The sequence below is a fragment of the Furipterus horrens genome, unplaced genomic scaffold (assembly GCF_987537825.1).
Source record: "Furipterus horrens unplaced genomic scaffold, mFurHor1.1.pri manual_scaffold_5, whole genome shotgun sequence".
Classification (NCBI taxonomy): domain Eukaryota; kingdom Metazoa; phylum Chordata; class Mammalia; order Chiroptera; family Furipteridae; genus Furipterus; species Furipterus horrens.
This window is the reverse complement of record NW_028327175.1, coordinates 76,802,421-76,822,251: the sequence shown is the minus strand read 5'-3', so window position 1 is coordinate 76,822,251 and position 19,831 is coordinate 76,802,421. Positions and strand designations below refer to the sequence as shown.

The following is a 19,831-nucleotide window of genomic DNA, read 5'->3' as shown; positions in this document are numbered from 1 at the left end:
TGCAATTTATTTTTATAATTTGCTTCTATAAATATTTGTGGCATGAATACTAGTTTTCAATTTAATAAAAATCAGTATTCTTGGTAATTAAATTTAGGTAAATAAAAATGTATTTTAAACAAAAATATTAAGTAAATTATAGTACAGGTGGTATGCACATATAACAGAAATCTTAGTGGTATTATATAGAAATGGGAAAAACATCTGGTCATAGCAGATACTCAATAAAGTCAAATAATTTAAATCCATCAACCTCTCTGTTGTTAACCATCTACATAACCAAAAGAAAGTCATGTAAAAGCCCAGCGTCATATTTCTGAGACAGTGATTCTCAACAGGAAAAGGAGGAGGAGTGGGAGACATCTGACAATGTCTAGAGACAGTTTTGGGTGTCATAGCTTGGGAGTGAGGGAGGAGGACTGCTCCTGGATATCGTAGGTGGAGGCCAAGGACACCAGACACCGCTAAGCATCCTACCATGCACAGGGCAGCCCCACAGCAAAGAAGCAGCTGCCCAGATGTCTATGGTGCCATGCTTAAAAAATCCTTCTCTAAGAGAAAAGAGAAAGCACTACACAAAGTGTTCTTTGCCCATTGGCCAACTCTTCTCCGGTCCTTATTGGATCATTAAACTGATAAGACTTCTGAGGAAACCCCCACCCACTCACCCAAACACTCACTATTTGACACACAACCACTGCCCTCCATTAGGATCAGATTTTTTTTTAAATGGACTGCATTAAAGAGTCCATGTCCTTTATGAGCTAATACTATGCTATCAGTATTTAAATCTAACTTCCTAATTACCCATTGTAGTTATGAAATTTTCAGGTAATCCTGCATTCTCAAGTAGGAAAAAATATTTAAAGATCAATATACTTTGAGCAAAACTTTGACTCTAGATGCAATTGATTTCATGTAAAGTTATTGGTCAGCCCTTAATTATATGGTTCATTGAGTCGATTAAAAATATTTTACATAATAAACCTGACCTTGAAATATTAAAAATTCAATTATTATTAGATATGTTAGCTTTCCCAAAAAGGAGTCTAAAAGAGAACTACTTTTTAAGCTACCTCCCCCACCCCCTGGAAATAAAATCATTAACATGAAAAAACAAGTAGTAGTTGAAATAGTTTACTTAGCTATCACTGAGTACTTTATTCTTAAATGTCTTACTGCAAGCAAATAATCCACACATATTTCTGAGGGTAAACTGTTTACAAGAAATTCTTTGAAGCTATTGTGTGGTTAGTGCTTTCTTTCTCTCTCTCTCTCTCTTTTTTTTTTTTCCAAGTAAAGTTCTTAATAACTGTTTAGAAGCAAATGGCATCTGAGTTTTTTTTTTTTTTTTAATTAGTAGTTATTTTTACCTTTGCAACAGTATTTAACTATGAAAAAATGATGTGTTATTCAAGTAATAATTCTATCATAGTCTTCACTTGATGTTGAGGCTCTTCACAATGAGTGTATTTCCAAATTTAGCAATTAACGTGTATTAACTTGAGTTGTTGACACAGCCAAGAGGCATTTCATGCCTTTAAGTTCAAATTGATTTAACTCCTAATTCTGGCACAACTGTGGCAAAATGATAGCAGAGGTGAAACCAAATCCCTTTCATTTCAGAGACATAAAGCACTCTGCCCACAGAAAGGCAGCATTGTTTTCAACACCTGCAAGCTACAGAGGTGGCAGTTACCAATGCTCTCTCCGTGAAGAAAGGAAACCAACTGCTGAATGAGATTAGGGTCACGGCCCTGCAAGTTTTAGGGACAGAATAAACAGGCCACAGGATTTCCCTTTTCCTGGGATCCCTAGGACTGACTGAGATCATCACATCAGGACCAACAGAGACCACGTTGAAGGAGAGGAAGGGAGCATGCCTACTGTGCTTGGTCCCTTTCGTTATTGTTCATTCATTCTCTGAAACATTTGTTGAGCACCTGCTGAGTATAGCGCTGTGCTAGGGGAGGAGCACACAACAGTCAACGAGCCAAATCCACAGACTGCCTTCTGGGAGCTTCCAGTCAGTGTTCCTGCAAAGAGCCAGTACAGCTCCAGTACCTAGTCTCCCACTTGCAATCCCACCTTGCTCCTGAATCAACAGCCTGAGAAAAGAATTGGGTGCACAGTGAACAAGGCCAGGACCAAACATTTATATGCTTAATTCCCAGTGAGAGAACCAGAAGAACATACCATGCACCTAAGTGCTTAGATGTCAAGTGCAGTGTGGGTGGCAGGAGGTCCGTAGCCAGCAGCACATACCCAGGACAGGCTGTCAGGACCTAAAACACAGTGTTGGGGGAGGGGGCAACTAAGGGCATGAGGAGTCCTGGCTAAGGGAAAAAGGAAAGGGAAAAGAGAGGCTCTGATTCCTCTCCAGCCGGGAGCACTGGTTGGAGCCCTTCTGTTAGAAAATGCACACTTTTCATGCTAACTCACAGGAAGCATTTGCTGGCCATTACCTGGGGCCAGAGTTTTGTGTTGCCAGGTGGAACACGACGCTGCTCAGGCATCTGAGTTCCTCCCCTCTGCAGCTAAGGCAGTGGTTCTCAACCTTCCTAATGCCGCGACCCTTCAATACAGTTCCTCATGTTGTGGTGACCCCCAACCATAAAATTATTTTCGTTGCTACTTCATAACTGCAATTTTGCTACTGTTATGAATCGTAATGTAAATATCTGATATGCAGGATGCATTTTCATTGTTACAAATTGAACATAATTAAAGCATAGTGATTAATCACAAAACCAATATGTAATTATATGTGGCTGGTTTGGCTCAGTGGATTGAGCGTCGGCCTGCGAGCTAAGTGTCGCTGGTTCGATCTTCCAGTCAGGGCACATCAGAGAAGGAAAACTCTGACTCCAAAAAACCTCCGCTGCCTCGCGGCATACCTCTTCAGGGGAAAGGCTAAGGGAGTAAACCCCGACAGAAAATCCGGAGCCGGAGTCCCTAAGGCGGTTTGACGTTGTAGTCAACACCGGCAACTCCTGCGGCGCACCTGAAGCCAAGCTGTATTGACTCCGTCTTTCCCTTGGACCCTTCAGCTGCGAAGAGAGGGGGGGTCTGCTGCATGGGCAACAGCAGACCCTCCATATCACCCTGCCCAGGCTCTGTAGCTTCAGCTTCACTGGAGAGGACACTCCAGCGTCATCGCAAGATGTCGATTCAACACGGGAGGAGACAGATACCGTGTCACTCCCGAGTTGGACTGCACAGCCATTCTCGGTGGTGCAGATAGACTCTTAAGAAGCTACACCATTGTCTCTCGAGACGGACGGCTGCCGACGAGGCGACCCCTGTGAAAGGGTTGTTCGACCCCAAAAGGGGTCGCAACCCACAGGTTGAGAACCGCTGAGCTAGGGGGTCCCGGCCCAGCTCCCTGTCCCTCGGCCACTCAGAGTACTGTGTACCCAACAGTTCTTGGGGAGGCACCAGAGTTTATTGAAAATGTTTGAAAGGAGAAACCCAATAATAACTTGGAGGCAAAGCTAGGAGAACTTTTCTCTACAGATGTGTGGAAATGAAGACTGCTCGATGTTACTAACTGGTCTGCAGGACCTTTTTCCAAAGGACGCTGCCTCGTACTTTATCTGGCATACACTGACTTAAGGCCTAAAACAGCACCTTTCAAAATGAGTCACAACCCACTAGTGGGATCTGAAATCACATGGATTTGACTGATTTTTTTTAATGATGTAGAATAATATCACACAGCATAAAATAGGAAATATTAGAGTACATTGTTGGTAATAATAAACATCATTTTATGAATCTTGTTTCTATTTGATACACACCTATGTTTCACTGTCTAAATCTATTTGGTTCTGAAGCAGTAATATATATAGCAAGGGATCCTATATGATTATGCTTCAATTGGGTTGCCATAACTGTATTTTTTTTTTAATTGCAGATCAGGGTGTGGGGGAGGTAGGGGTTTAAAGTCACTAGCCTAAGGAAACTGAAGTTAAGTGGAATGGAAATTGCTTTAAAAATTGATTCCATAATAATTTAATACTTCTTTTATCTTCATTATCTTTTATTTAGTTTCCTTGAATGTGTGTCTGTGTTTATGTGTGTGAATATATCTAGTTTTATTAAAAAAATTTTTTCATTCCATACAACAGACAGGAACAAAAGGTGGGCAAAAAATGAAAACAAGACATGGGTTTGGATGCAGAAGGCCAAATCCCCATCACAGAGCAGGGCAGGCCAAACTCTGCCCTCCCTGTACCAAAACACTGGACAGCGTCTGGACCAGATGAGGCTCTCTTCTCTCTTGGCAAAGTCATGGAAACGCCTATTTCTCAAATCACTGGGCAAAGGACCAACAGCTCTCTAGGATTATGGAGCCCTGCATAGGATCATGGCCAGCTCATATTTTTAAGTAGAATTGAATTTGTTGATGTATCATAATTTTTTTTGTAAACTTTTTGACAAACTTTATAAATGGAGCAGTATTTTCAAATATCAGTTTTGAAAAATTTAATCAGTTGACCTCATACTCTGAAATAATCCTCTTCACCCCCACCCCCACCCCTCACCCCGATCCTGGAAAAAAAAAAAAAAGCTATCATATCTGCCCTGGTCTAAGTGGCTAAATGTAGACCTTCGCTACCATCACCACCCAGGAGCTTCAAGTGGTTATAGTCTTGGGAATTTAGCTTCCTAAAGTTTTCAAACACATTTTCAGGGTGTGTGGCCCTAATTGTTACATGTTCAATCTTGAATTCATGTATTACTGGCTTACAACCAGATAATTGTAATAGAAGAAGGATGAATAACAAATTCACTTAACCTAGAGGAAGTTGTCTACACCCTGGAACTAACCACACTGACATCTGGAGCACTGTTCTATTAGCATCTTAATGATTACTGTGTTACTAATGAATTAAATGTTTCAGCCTTAGAGTAGGCAGATTTGGCCCAAGACAGAGTAAAGAGTGTAAAGACTTGAAGGTTTCAACTTCATCACTAGTGCAGGAAGAGCACTTTTGTCACTCCATCAATACCTCTAATTGTGTTGCATTCTCTGGCTTTATAGATTCTTAGTAATTGTATCCGTAATACTAGTTACTTTATATTTTAGGTTTATTTATTTTTTTGAAAAAAATAATGTTGACTGTGAAGTGATAATATTTCTCGAAGTCCCAACCAAATGGAGTGTGCATGCACCTCACCAATACTGCCATCTACAGAGAACTTACTTAATACAAAGGACTGTTGAAAAACAGTAAAATTAAGAATCTTTAGTTTTCCTAAAAATAATTGTGATTTTCAGAGTATTCAAACAACTAGGTAGCAGAGTTAGAGTTTTAGCAATATAAAATTGATTTACTCTGTTCTCCAAAATGTATTGCACAATATAACACCAAGCTTTTTCTAAAATTAACTTCAAATTCCTTAGGTCTCCCTATGAAGTCTACCATCCCATACATGTGTACACCTGGCAATTTACTTATTTATTTTTCTAACTACCTTCCCATTCCTCAAATTAAGTGAATTTTTTTTTACTTTCCTGATGGCGAAGCTGATTCATAAAGATCAGCATGCTGTTGATAAGTCAGAGACAACTAGAGGCATTTGGGGTAAAGGTTACTAAGAAAGCAGATTTGGTGGTGGGACAGTCCCTGTAGAACCATCAGGCACTTCCTCTACTAGGTGGCAGTTTCTAAAGCACAAACTCTATAATTTTAAGTAGATTATTTCTTTAATCAGAAGTTTACACTGCTCCACTAGTAGCTCATTATACAATTACAGTAAGAAGGAGACATTTCATTTTCAATTTACTAGTGAATGCCTACAACAGCAGATCTTCAGATGAACATTGGAAAATTAATCAAATCAGGATGTTTATGCAATATTATTCAGTATTCAAGTATTTGGAACATTTTAAAACAGATAATCTACTAAAATTTCATCCAGTTCTGCATTTCTTATACACCTTCTGTATTTATTCCATGAATCATTACTAGTAGTGACAAATTGGGGGTTAGGGTGACCCTTACACCTTCCCACTAAGTACCAACATCCGGAATTCTGCACTGTAGTCTCTGATGGCATAAAGAAAGAAAGAAAGAAAGAAAGGAAGGAAGGAAGGAAGGAAGGAAGAAAGGAAGGAAGAAAGAAAGAAAGAAAGAAAGAAAGAAAGAAAGAAAGAAAGAAAGAAAGAAAGAAAGAAAGAAATTAGCTGTTAACTAAACTCTTTACAGCACAAAAGAGAATGAAAAATGAAATTGCAAAGAAGCATTAAGTATGGAAGTTTCAACTTGTCGACAGTTGAAATTACATCTTCAGATGCCCTATCATAAAGGGCCTGGATCTAAACTGAGTGTTGAGAACTCTACTTAGCTATGGATAACAGAAAATGAAGAAGAGAGAAGGAAGGGAAAAATAATTTTCATTGGATAGAAATATGAGAACATATGGCATCATTCACATGGCAGAACTCCTACCTGTTTGGATCTTCAGAGGAGGAATGATGGACATTTCTGCAACCCCAGGGAGGTGGCTTTTGTATACATGTTTAAATAAATCTCTCCAGCACATAAAAGAAAAGCAGCAGAACTCTTCTCATTACCACTACCTGGGCCCCAAGTGCTACTTTTTCTTTAAAACCACAGTAGTTCATTATTCTCCCATTAACTCCTTTAAATAATTCATCCCCCGCTTCAATCGGAGCAGACTTTGCAGGGAAGCTAGTATTTGAGTTTAATTTCTAGTGCCACTTGCTTTGGAGAGCTTGCTGAGAGGGAGAAGGAAGAATCTAATGTAATAATTCTGTCATGATTTGGAGGGGAACCCTCTGCCGCCACCCCAAAAATAATTAGATAAACAGGACCCTCTGGTAAACTATAATCCTGAGCAAAAACACCAACTGGGGAAGCAGGGCCCACGTGCAGCGGGAGCTGTCACCCAAGGAAAGTGGCAGCCGGCGAGGAGGAGGGAGTGTGGGGGAGAGTAGGGCTGCTGCTCGCAGCTGCACCGGCCTGAGCGCTCCGGCGAACACTCGACTCCCACTTTAAGGGTGCTTAGTTCTCTCCTAGACACTAGACAGGGGGAAATCGAAGGGCAGGGAGGCCGGCTCCCGCAATCCCGGGAGCTGTCACTGAGAAAGAGACAACCCCAGTGCGCGCCCCGGGCTTCCCCACAAGCCTGAGCCCGCGCGCAGCCCGCCGCCCCCCGCCTTACCGTCCCAGCTCCGACTCCACCTCGAAGAAATCACTCAGGGCATCCCTGTTGGAGCCGTCGATCCAGTAATCCGGAACGAGGCTCCCGGCGCCCGGGGCCACGCTGGCGGTGACTGAAGAGCAGGACGAGGCCGAGCACGAGGGCACCGTGACTTTGAGCATCTTCGCGGCGGGACTCCGGAAGCCGCCGCTGCTGCCGCCCGAGTGAGAAGCCCCGCCGCCCTCGCGGCCGCCTGCAAACGCCGGAGCGAGAGGTGGTGTCCTTCACCCACACACACGCCCACCGCCGACGCCGGGAGCCCTCTGCGGCTTCCTTTCTGCACGCTCGCGCGGGAGGGAGGGCGGCTAGGCGGAGTAAGGGACAAGGACCTGGGAGAGGGTGCGGAGCGTGAACCGAGTCCCCGCTCCAGAAGAGAGAGAAGGCGGAGGCACTGCAAAGGGGAGAGATTCCCTCCCCCTTCTCTCTTTACCTCCCCACCTCCCCTCCGCCCTCCGCCGAGCCTTTCCAGCCCCCCTCCCTTTTTGCCTTTCTCCCTCTCCAGCAGTGGCTGCGGCGGTGCCGGCTAGGGCGGCTCCGGATGCAGGAGCTTGGGGAAGCACAAGGACCAGAGCATCATCCCACGCTCCCTTCTGCAGGAGCAGGGAGCCGGGAAAGGACCACGCGCAGTGGGACGCTCGCTCCGGGAGTGCCGGGTGGCCCAGCAGGATGATGAGAAAGGGACCTGGCTGTTGTCGCAACCCAGCCCTCCCTGAGCGTGTCTGGGTGGCCAGCCCCTCCCACCCACCACCAGCTAACCAGCCATCTCTTGTTCGTCCCTCTATCAAAGCTTATATTGGTGGCCTGTGTCCACGCTGACCTGACTCGCCTTTGAGTGAAGTCTTCTGTTGGAATAGATTCTGTGGTGCCACTGCTGGCACTGCCTCTTATGGCACCGTTGAAGCTCTTTGAAAGGCAGGTACTTGCTGTGTCTTCTTCACTCCCAGGCTCTGAAGGCTGGCAAGAGAAGTGACCCAGACAGAGAATCACAGGTCTGGAAGGGTCCTGTGGAAGCCAACTGGTCCAGCCTCGTGCCTTAAGGCAAGACCCGTCATCATTCGTGTCAGAGAAGGTTGCTACATTTTAAAGCTCTGTCCTCTTCCCAAGAGATGTGTCCCATCCCAAGCATTCTAATGACTGTCCATCAAACTTCAAGTTATTAGTCCAAGTATTGGTTAAATATATATCATTTGTATTTCTACCCTTGAACTTTTTCTTTTCAGATTTCAGCAGAGATGCACAGCAGTTAGTCATTATATTCTTCAATAAAATCCTTATATTTAAAGACAGTTATTACATCACATCTCATTTCTGGCTAAAATAACTCTAGGCCCTTTAATCTTACTTCACAGGTGTTAACTTTTAGTCCTATTTTTCCCCCTGACTTTCCTTCAACGTGCCTTAAACTTTTTTCAGTGTGTCCCCATTCTTAATAACAAGTGAACTACAAACAACAAAAATTTAACCAATTAGTGATAGAAATATAATCCTTAGTTGATTGGAAATAAAAAGAAATACAGAAACTGTTCCACAGAGGTAATTTAATGATGATGATTACATGCTCAATTTACAAATGGCCTAACAAACAGTAACTATACATAGATTCATAAAAATTCAGTTAAATACTGAAATATTTGGTGAAGGACTAAAAATGCTCACATAACAAGTTACTTTTCAGAGAAGAATTCACTAATCGTCATGTTAGAAAACCAAGTTCATAAGCAAAGAAAGCTAATAAAGGATTCTACAGTAAATTCCAGTTTTTAGCAAGTTTCCCTTGGCTTGCACTGACCAGTGGAGGGATGGGCATGAAGTGTGGCCAGGCCATTTTTTTTCACAACTCTCTGAGGCTTGTCTTGAAGTGGCAGCACTACATGTAGAGACTTGTCTGTTATTAGCAATTCTTTTACAATGCAAGTCGAAAGCAAGCATATTACATTGAAAGATATGGTAAGCTGTTTTTTCTCCTTTGTTTGAAGGAGCAATAGTTAGAAAAACACCATTTCATGGTACAGGGGTAATTGTAGAGTTGTTATTTACTTTCAACATTAGTTGAGTCATTTGACACCTATGCTTTGTAAAAGTGCTATTAACTGAAGTTTCAAAAGAGTATTTGGCTTAATAAATGCAGTTTATATTTATTTTAAAAATACAAGAGGGAAATAAATTTTATTTTAAAACAGGTGGGACAGTAATTAAGTCCGGCAAGTCATCATCGCTCCATATGAAATGTCATCTAAACTGACCATAAAAAAGAACAAAAGAGAAAGGGAGAAATAATATCAACTAAATCTTTGACTCTAGGAACAGATAGACAAATGGTAACTAACTTAGAAGACTGGGAAAAGACAATAAGAAAAATCTAATTCTTACCACAGAATTCCAGAAATGCTCAGGAATTAGAGTACCAGTCCTTTCAATATGGAGCAGAGAATAAGACATTGGCTGAACGTTTTTATAAGAAGCTCTTAGGCCCCTACATTTCTTCTTCTACCCTTCACAGCAAATAACACACTTTCCAAATGCTTGGAAAAGAAAGGAGCTTTAATTTTTGGAAATGTTGAACAACAACAACAACAAAAAAATGTCTTAGGTCACAAGGTGTAGCTGAGATCATATTGAAAACAGGGGGATTCATGAAACTCTATGTAATAAACCATAAGACTTCCAAGTCCAGTAGGCTCCCTGAATGCTGAAAAGTCATGTTTTATCTATACATCCCTAGCCATACAGGAAATTGGAGGGTTCATGACTGAGAAAACCAAGAAACTCAAAAGGAGGAGGACTTATGGACACTAGCTATTAGAACATGTACCTCTGAACAAAACATTCTTATTTTTGTCAACATGTTACAGTGAAGCCCATCATTGAACAGGCTCAGGGACCCAGTTTCTAGTGAGCTATTTTGTGTCTCACTGAAACATGAATGGAGAAGGTTACGGTCTGGTATCACAGAGTAGCTGGTATGATTAACCCGCCTACATATAACAATTATAATCGGTGGACTAAGTATAAATACAGTTATTTAAATGTGCATAAGAATCACAAAAAATTAGAAAACTGCAAATGATATAATTCATGAAAGAAGGGAACTGTTCTGAATAAAATGTACATTTATTTATTTGGCTTTTCTTTTGAGGGCTCTGAGGCACTTTAACTCTTAGTTGCTTGAGGTGTCAGAAAACATAATTCAGGGCTGGCAGAGAAGCTGGAAATAGAGGAGGAAATTGCAAAAAGAAGAGACTACAGTGGAGGAATCCAAATATCTACATATAAACTGTGCTCAAATGCTAAGATAACTTTGGAACTTAACAACAAACAACTAGAAAAGAAAAAAATTATACTTTACTATTCAGCAATAAAAAGAATAAACTACTAATACACACAGAAATATGGGTGAGTCTCAAAATCATTAAGCTCTGTGAAAAATGTCAGAGCTAAAAAGAATATGTAATGATTCCATTGGTTTGAAATTCTGGGGAAAAAATGAGGGTAAAACAATCTACGTGGAGATAACTCTTGATGCTATTTAAGAACACTAAAGTTTCTGAACAGAGTAACAAGGTTACCTGCAAACAATAGTCAGAATTTCATCACACTTCTCATTAGTAACACTGAATTCTGGAGCAATCGCTTCAAAATTCAAAAGAGAAGCTGATTTTGAACCTATGCCCAAGCTAACTAGCCTTCCAATTGAAGCAAAATAACAGACATTTTTAAATATTCAAGGGCTCAGAAAATTGGTCATCCATTTATCTTCTCAAAAATATCACTATAGGATGAACTGTAATAAAATCAAGTGTGACAACACAAGAAAGAGTGCTAAATGAAGGAAAACACTAAAGTTTGAAAGATTATTAGTGCCCAATATAATAATGTGGATTTGTATAACATATCAGTCTAAAAGTGTGAGAGGCAGCAGAGGAAAAAGGTTAGGGACAGAAAACATAAACATACACGACAAATCCCATTCCTTCCAAGCAAAGAAGAGGTGAGCTGCTTAAATATGGGCATTGATAGAAAGTTATACAATTAACATACATTCAAAACATAAGGATAAAAGTGATAAGAATAGAAAGTTTATAGCTTTCAAACAGCAAGATGGGGAGAGAAAACAGGACAAAGAAAGTTTGAAAGATAAAAGGCAAAGGGGTGAAAAAGAAAAAAAAGAAACATTGTAAAGTGTTGTAGATGGCTGTAGAGTGGATGCTGCAGTGCACTGTCAAGAATGTGTCACTCAAAGTGAGCCCCTCCCTGGTGGCTGTTTGCACGCAATTACTCATCCCAGACTCCTGGCCTCAGCTCCCAACAACTTGAAGGCTCAGTCCACATCTCGAGCTCTCTGTGGGATTGCCTGAGACCTCTGTAACAAATGCATCACAGTTCAACCTTGCCTTTTGCCCAATCCTTTCCTTACTCCCTATGCTCCTGGTTGTCTCCCAATAAACTTTGTGCATGCACATGACTATATTCTCTATCTTGATGTATGTTTCTAAGGGGACCTGATTTCAGATAGTTAGTGCCAAGTGGTCCAAGGAAGCAGATTTTAAGGATGGAATTTTGGAGCCAAATCACTCACCAGCTGCCAAACAATGAAGATCCCATTATTGTTTGTGAATGAAGTATGGTAGCTCACAGCATACTGTGGCACCATATTCTGATTACATATTGTTGCCTAACAAATAATTCCAAAGCACTGTGGCTTAAAATAACTATTCCATTATTGCTCATAATTTTGTGGGCTCAGTTGGGCAGTTCTCCAGCTTCAATGAGGCTTAGGTTAACAGTCATCTAGGAGCTTAACTGGGCTCATTCACACAGTTGGAAGCTGATACTGGATCCAACTGTGAGCTCACCTGGACTGGCAACCAAGTGCCTACATGTGGGATCCAAAAGGGAACATCCCAACAAGAGTTCCAAAGGTGAGAATGTAGAAAGTGCATCAGTTAAGGGCTAGTCAGAGAACAGCATCTCTTATACCAAAGTATTATATTTATCAAAGCGATCATAAGCATAGGCCAGATTCAAGGGGAGAGGAAATACTACGTGTGACCTACACAAGTAGGATGCGGTGAACTTGGGGCCATCTTAGGAGTCTAGCTACTGAACAGCATAATTGTTAAAGTTTCACTAGAGGTGAACTAAGATGGGAAGGAAAAGCACTGATGGGTACAATGTCTCAAATCTTTGAAAGGTTGGGGGAAAGTCATAATTATAAGGATAATGGAATGAGATAGATTTATAGATTTTGTTGAGTGCAACCTGGCTTTGGAGAGAGAATGTAAAAGGCCAAGGACAGTTAATCACCAATTTAAGGCAAAGTGAGAAAGCTAGATGGCCTCCTTGGCAGTTTTTCGAAGAGACCTGCACTTCCTGCAGTGGGACAGCACAAAGAGTTGTGAATCAGGTACAGGACTTAATTATAAAGTTGCAAAAAAAAAAAAAATTCTCAGTCCTAGAAAGTGCTCTACCAAGGTCAGGGCCTTTATTGGAAGGTTTGGGACCCAGAGTCTTGGGATGAAACCATCTTGGTTGATGCACTGGAGAAACTGGAAACCCCAGATTTCCCTGAACCATCTGAGCCTGTAGAAATGAACCACCTCTCTCCGTTCAAGGCTGTTAAATCTACTTTGTTTTCAGACGATACAAAGGCCTCTGTTTTGTAGAACAGTACACATCCCACTCAGCCTCTGTTCCCCCACCATCCCTCCTGGTCTCCAGGCCAATAACTAGGGTCAAGTCACAACAAACTGTAACACATCAGAGAAGTGCTGGACCTTCCATATGAGAAAAGGGCCTATACTTCAAAGAAGCTGCAGGACCGAGCAAACATGTACTGGCACAAATTTGGATTCTAAGGTTTCTAAATCAGGGAAGTCAGAACAAAAATTGCATAAGGGAGATTGTGGGGGTATGGGAACTGCTCCTTTAAGTTTAAGGATTTAAGTCCCTGGATATAAAGCTGTGTTTAAGCCACAAAGAAAATCTCCCTCATCCAACAGTAGAAACCATAGGGGACAAGTTTTTTTACCAAATTGCAATAAAATTACAAATGAACAACAAAAAATAGCAAAAGAAGTCATGCACTTGGAAATTTTTAAACATCCTTAAGATAAAATTAAAATTGAAATTACAAATTATAATATATGTCTCTTATAAAAAATGAAAAACTAATTATAATAATCTATGGAATGTAGTCAAGGTAGTAATCAGAGAAATATTCATACTTTTAAATGTTTCATGTTAGAAACAACAAAGATTGAAAATAAATGAGTTAAGATTATATAACACATATACTGAACTAGTAGATATTGGTAAAATGTAAACATAATGAAAATTTATTTATCTTTTGCTAACATTTAAAATTCATTCTATAGTCTCTCTTCCTCTTTTCTTGGATAAAATGCTGAGAAAAGAGCATAGCTTTTTCAGTTACTCCCAAAGTTTTTTTAAAAAAGAATCCTTCAGTCACTTCTAATAACAATTATAGTTTTCTTTAGATAACTAAATATCCATTGTAGTGAAATAGCAGGGATTTTATTTAATGTTTCACTTCTCCCCTCCTGGCTCTGGTTCATTTCCAGAAGGGCAAGGGTGTGTGGAGACTTCCATCCTTGCTTAGTCAGCTCCTCCTCCCCTGGATCCCCACCTTTAGCTGCCACAATAGGATTCTCCAGGGTTACAGTTAGGCAGAGTTGGAGATGGGATGAGGGGTAGGAGGTAAGAAAGCTCTAACTTGATAGGGTGGGGGGGTTGTCACGTGGTGACAGTACTCCTGTTGAATCTTCATGGCTGACCTCATGAGGTATTTTTGTGGGTTTTGTAGAGATTGCTTCACGAAGAACATCCAAATGTAGGTACCACAATGTACGCACAATATATGACCTTCTTGGCAGCTTTTATTGGAAGGGTTATTAGTGCCCACTCATACCTGGCCACTTCAGATTTTTCCCTCAGATTCAGTATCTAATGATTACCTCCAGCCTGTCTTTGGTCTATTCAAGCCACATGGCTCCCCTTTTTATGACTCACATCTGCCCAGGGAACCACATGCTTCTGCTCAGGTGTCAGTGTAAGTAGGCAACTCTCTTTGCTCTTCTCCAGGCAACAACTCTAATCACATACTTTGCACTTTTCATTTTCTAAAATGCAGACCAAAAACTGTCCCTTTGCCCTATCAAACACTGGGAGCAGAGGGAAGGCAGGGTTATGAAATTCTGCAAGAGGGCCATTTACTTAAAAGGCCTTCTTACTTTTCCTGAAGTCCAAGGAACATTCCCCCATCCACTCACCCCACACCTTACGTGTGGAGGGGATGTGTGGATGGAAAATGTCACAAGCTACAATACAGCACTCCCTTCAAGGTGTTTTCTCTTCCCCAGCTCTCCAACCTCAATCTTTTTATCCCCTTAACCTGGATGTATGGCGTTGGGTCAGCAATCTCTTTTGCCAGTTGCACATAAATGAACTAGCCCTTCATTCTGAAAGGTAGATGTCCCTGTCATCTGTTATTTTGTTTTTAGCCTTCAGGTTTCAGACCAAACTGAGACAGCAAATATCTGAATTACTCATGCTGTCACATGCATAACTTAAGAAACCAGAAAAGATTGACAAAAAGAACAAAAGGAAGTTAAAAGACAAGAATTAATGAATATAAAAGCAGAGAAGTGATTAAATGAAATGAAAACATTAAGCTCAACCAGTAAAATCAAAAGTCTGTTCATGAAAATATCATTAAATTGGACTGGAGATTATATAAAAATAAAATTACAAATGACAGGTAAACAACATTATAAGTAGGAAGAGAACATAAAATTACATCAAACAAGATAAAAATTATAAGAAAATATTATAGTTATCCTTATGCCACAAGCTTAAAAACTAGATGAAATACATCACTTCATAGAACAGAATATATTATTATAATTAATACAAGAAGTATAAAAATAGGAACAGAAGTATTATTAATGAAGAAATAAACAAGGCAATTAAAATTTATTTTTTACAAGACTTTGGGTCCAAGTAATTTCATAGAAGAATTCTATCAAACTTCAAATAGCAGATATTTTTCACATTATACATAAACTGTTCCAGAGCAGAAAAAGATATGAAAAGTCAGTAAATGATTTCATGAGGACAGCAAAACTCTATTCTTAACAAAGGACAAAAAGTATACACAAAAGAGAAATAAAATCCAACCTCTCCTCATGGGCATGAATATCATCGTCGTCGTCGTCGGCAGCCGTCCGTCTCGAGAGACGATGGTGTAGCTTCTTCAGAGTCTATCTGCACCGCCGAGAATGGCTGTGCAGTCCGACTCGGGAGTGACACGGTATCTGTCTCCTCCCGTGTTGAATCGACATCTTGCGATGACGCTGGAGTGTCCTCTCCAGTGAAGCTGAAGCTACAGAGCCTGGGCAGGGTGATATGGAGGGTCTGCTGTTGCCCATGCAGCAGACCCCCCCTCTCTTCGCAGCTGAAGGGTCCAAGGGAAAGACGGAGTCGATACAGCTTGGCTTCAGGTGCGCCGCAGGAGTTGCCGGTGTTGACTACAACGTCAAACCACCTTAGGGACTCCGGCTCCGGATTTTCTGTCGGGGTTTACTCCCTTAGCCTTTCCCCTGAAGAGGTATGCCACAAGGCAGCGGAGGTTTTTTGGAGTCAGAGTTTTCCTTCTCTGATGTACCCTGACTGGAAGATCGAACCAGCGACACTTAGCTCGCAGGCCGACGCTCAATCCACTGAGCTAAACCAGCCAGGGCAACATGAATATCATAATCCTAAAGTAACTATTAACATTCTAAACCCAGCAAAAACTAAAGAATTCATCATAATCAATTAGACAGTATCTCTTCCTTAGATACTTGCCAAAATCAGAGAAAACGTGCTTTTCTAATAAATAAATATGACCAATAAAGAGGCAGAAATTTCAGTGCATTAAAAGATTCAGAAAATAGTGTATTATTCCATTGGCCATTTATTCTATAGACAATACATATTACACATGACTCAATAATGGTCATATTGTTTTCCAACTTTTGTTTATGAGATCTGGTTTCTTTTCTTTTTTTTTTTTTTTTTTTCATGAATCTGAACTAATATTGACCCTCATCCTTCCCATTTTAACTGAGGTAGGCTTTCTCTGTTAACCTCTCCCAGTGCACCTGTGATTGATCATGACCCTAACCAGTTATTCCTCAGTTGCTTTATTCACACTGGTTAAATTGTCAAGTTCCTCTCTATTCTTTGGTAGAAAAGGGAGGGGGAAACCCTTGAAATGCATACTTATAAAGAATATCTTAACCAAGGGTTTCCCAGAGCACCTGGTTAAATATTTGGAAATAAATATATATGTCATTATTAGCAGACTAAGAAAAAATCCATTTGTTACATTCAGTTCTCTTTAATGATTCAAAAATTAGCAAGCAGAAACTAAAGAGAAACATCCTCAATCTAGTAAAGGGTGTTTATATGAAATATTTAAAAATACCATAATTCATGGCCAAATAGAAGAAGCATTCTGACTAAAGACACAAGGACAGGAGAGCTGCCATGGCAATAGTCAGTGTGATGAAAGCAAAGGAGAAAGAAATAAGAGGCATGAATGTGAGAAGCAGAGAGATTAACTAGCACATTTCTTCTATAACCAATATCTAGTGAGAAAATAGATCTCATTACAAAATATAAAATTCATGGAAAATACAAGAGACTATACATATCTAGTTATTTAGATATGTATTTAGATATGTATAGATATGTATTTAGATAGATATTTAGGTATCTATCTATCTAATCTACTCTTTCATAAGAAAGAAAAACAAAAGCTGAAAACATCTGAAAAAAGACTGTCCATGAGCAGGACTTCTCAATAGGTATGGATACATGTTATGAGGCCTGTACTATTAAACCTGGAGAGTTTTGGAATAGGAAAATAAGTCAATAAAATTGAGTAGGGTACATAAGTAGACTCATGTGTATGTGAAAATTTAACTTTTGATTAACTTGGTCTTTTAATCAGTGGGAAAAGGTTGTGTATTTATTAAATCATAGGAAAGTAGCTATTATATAAAAAAGTAAAGCAAAATACTATTGATGCTTCTTGTTATTTACTAAAACAAATTACAGATAAATTAAAGCACTAAACACTAAGCAACAATATAATTACATTAGGGGGAAAGTACAGAATACTTTTAAAGCTTTGGGCAGCAAGATTCTCTCAAGCGAGAACTCCGACCCAGAAACCATTAAGTATTCATGACAGATTTGGCCTACAAAATTTAAAAACTTTTGTATAATGGGGGTGGGTGATATAAAAAGGATAAAACACACATGGTAGAACAAAATTACTGCAACACATTCAGCATACAAGGTATTAATAACCAGAATGTATAAAAACTGTATAAATAATTTAGGAAAAGGCAAACAACTCAACACTAACATGAGTAAAGGATACCAGATGGTGATTTTCAAATAGAGAAACAAAATGCATAGTCGTTCTCACTGGTAATTGTACATGTGTGTGTGTTTCTCACTTATAAGGCAGCACAAATAGTCAAATTTGTGTAAAAGAAGGGGAAACTGGCATATTCATATGCAGCAGATAAATGTCTTTTGGGAAGGAAATTATATATTTTAAATCTTAAATTCCTTTGGGCTAGAAATTCTACTTCTAGCAATACATTTAAAAGAGCTACTTTCTCAAGTGTCCAATAATACATTCAAGTCCACTCATAATTTTATGGCATGTATTAGTGTAAAATTAGAAGCACTGAATTGCCCATTAATAGGAAAGCAGTGAATGGAATACAATGCCTGGCATGTAAAAATAATTATATATATATAGAATTATATATACATATATATGTACATGTCTATATAATTATATATATAAATAATTATATATTTATATGACTGACATGAAAAAAATTCCAATCACATTATTTTTATATAATACCTTATGTATTAAAACTTACAAAGCAATAATATATTCAACCCTGGCTGGTTTGGCTCAGTGGATTGGGCGTCGGCCTGCAAGCTAAGTGTCGCTGGTTCGATCTTCCAGTCAGGGCACATCAGAGAAGGAAAACTCTGACTCCAAAAAACCTCCGCTGCCTTGTGGCATACCTCTTCAGGGGAAAGGCTAAGGGAGTAAACCCCGACAGAAAATCCGGAGCCGGAGTCCCTAAGGCGGTTTGACGTTGTAGTCAACACCGGCAACTCCTGCGGCGCACCTGAAGCCAAGCTGTATTGACTCCGTCTTTCCCTTGGATCCTTCAGCTGCGAAGAGAGGGGGGGTCTGCTGCATGGGCAACAGCAGACCCTCCATATCACCCTGCCCAGGCTCTGTAGCTTCAGCTTCACTGGAGAGGACACTCCAGCGTCATCGCAAGATGTCGATTCAACACGGGAGGAGACAGATACCGTGTCACTCCCGAGTCGGACTGCACAACCATTCTCGGCGGTGCAGATAGACTCTTAAGAAGCTACACCATCGTCTCTCGAGACGGACGGCTGCCGACGACGAATAATATATTCATACACACAAAAATATATATGTGGGGCTTCCACCCAAGATGAAGGTGTAGATAGACATGCTGCATCTCCCTCCACAACTGAGAAGGAATACAACTACTTCAAAACTAGAAACAACCAGAAGTTCCAGAACATCAAACTACATGAAAGTCCAGCAAACAAAGATATAAAGAAGAAATACTCATCCAGACAGGTAGGAGGTGTGGAGCCAGGGCGGAGAGGACGCAGTGTGGTGGTGGCAACAGAGGCAGCGGCAACTGCAGGCCAGCAGAAAGTGCAGTCACATGTTTTAAAAAGTCAGGAGGGACACCTGGGGAGCATTCCCAGTTCCTCACTGGACCTCACAGCTCATGGCCCCACCACCAGGGAAAATCAAGCCTCATTGCTTCTGACTGTGCAGACCAGTGGGGGTTGGAGTGGAGGCAGAAACTGCCAGTCTCTCAGCAGAGTCTGCTTGCTTAAAGGGCCGCCATTGTCCTAGAATGTCCACAGACCCACCCACTCTGGGAACGATGGCCAGGGCAAAAGCTAGAGAGGCACCAGTCCCATATGGAAGTGGGAGAGGTGCCTGGAAAAGGGGCGCATACCTAGCAAGCAGTACTGTTCCCTCTCAGACCCCTCGCCAACATATAGCACCACAGCGTGGTGAAACAGGTCCCCCTGTACTGACGAATTTCTAAGGCTCTGCCCCTTAAAATGTAACAGGAGCAACAGCTCTACCTGGGATGCAGAGGCAAACAAACACAGGATGAGGAGACAGAGAAGTATGGCCCAAAAGGGGGAGCAAATCAAGATTCCAGTAGGAGAACTAAGTAACGAGGAGATAGCAACCTAAAAGATGAGGAGATAGCCAACCTAACAAATGAGGAAATAGACAACCTAACAGATGCAGAATTCAAAACACTGGTAATAAAGATGCTCACAGGCTTGACAGATATGTTTGAGTATGGCAAATGCATAAGAGAAGAAGCGAAGGCTATGCTAAGTGAAAACGAAGGAAAATCCACACAAAACCAATGGTGAATGGAAGGAAACTGAGGTTCAAATCAATGATTTGGAACATAAGGAA

At 40.6% G+C, this 19,831-nt stretch overlaps 1 protein-coding gene across 1 annotated transcript in view; it reads right to left on the bottom strand.

The window, feature by feature from the left end:
- Window positions 1-7,602, bottom strand: part of CAMK4 (calcium/calmodulin dependent protein kinase IV) — a 198,875-nt gene extending 191,273 nt beyond the window's left edge. The window contains exon 1 of the mRNA XM_090279021.1: window positions 7,195-7,602. Within this exon, the coding sequence (XP_090135147.1) occupies window positions 7,195-7,355 (161 nt within the window). The 5' untranslated portion in view covers window positions 7,356-7,602. The remainder of the gene's footprint in view (window positions 1-7,194) is intronic.
- Window positions 7,603-19,831: the final 12,229 nt, after the last annotated feature.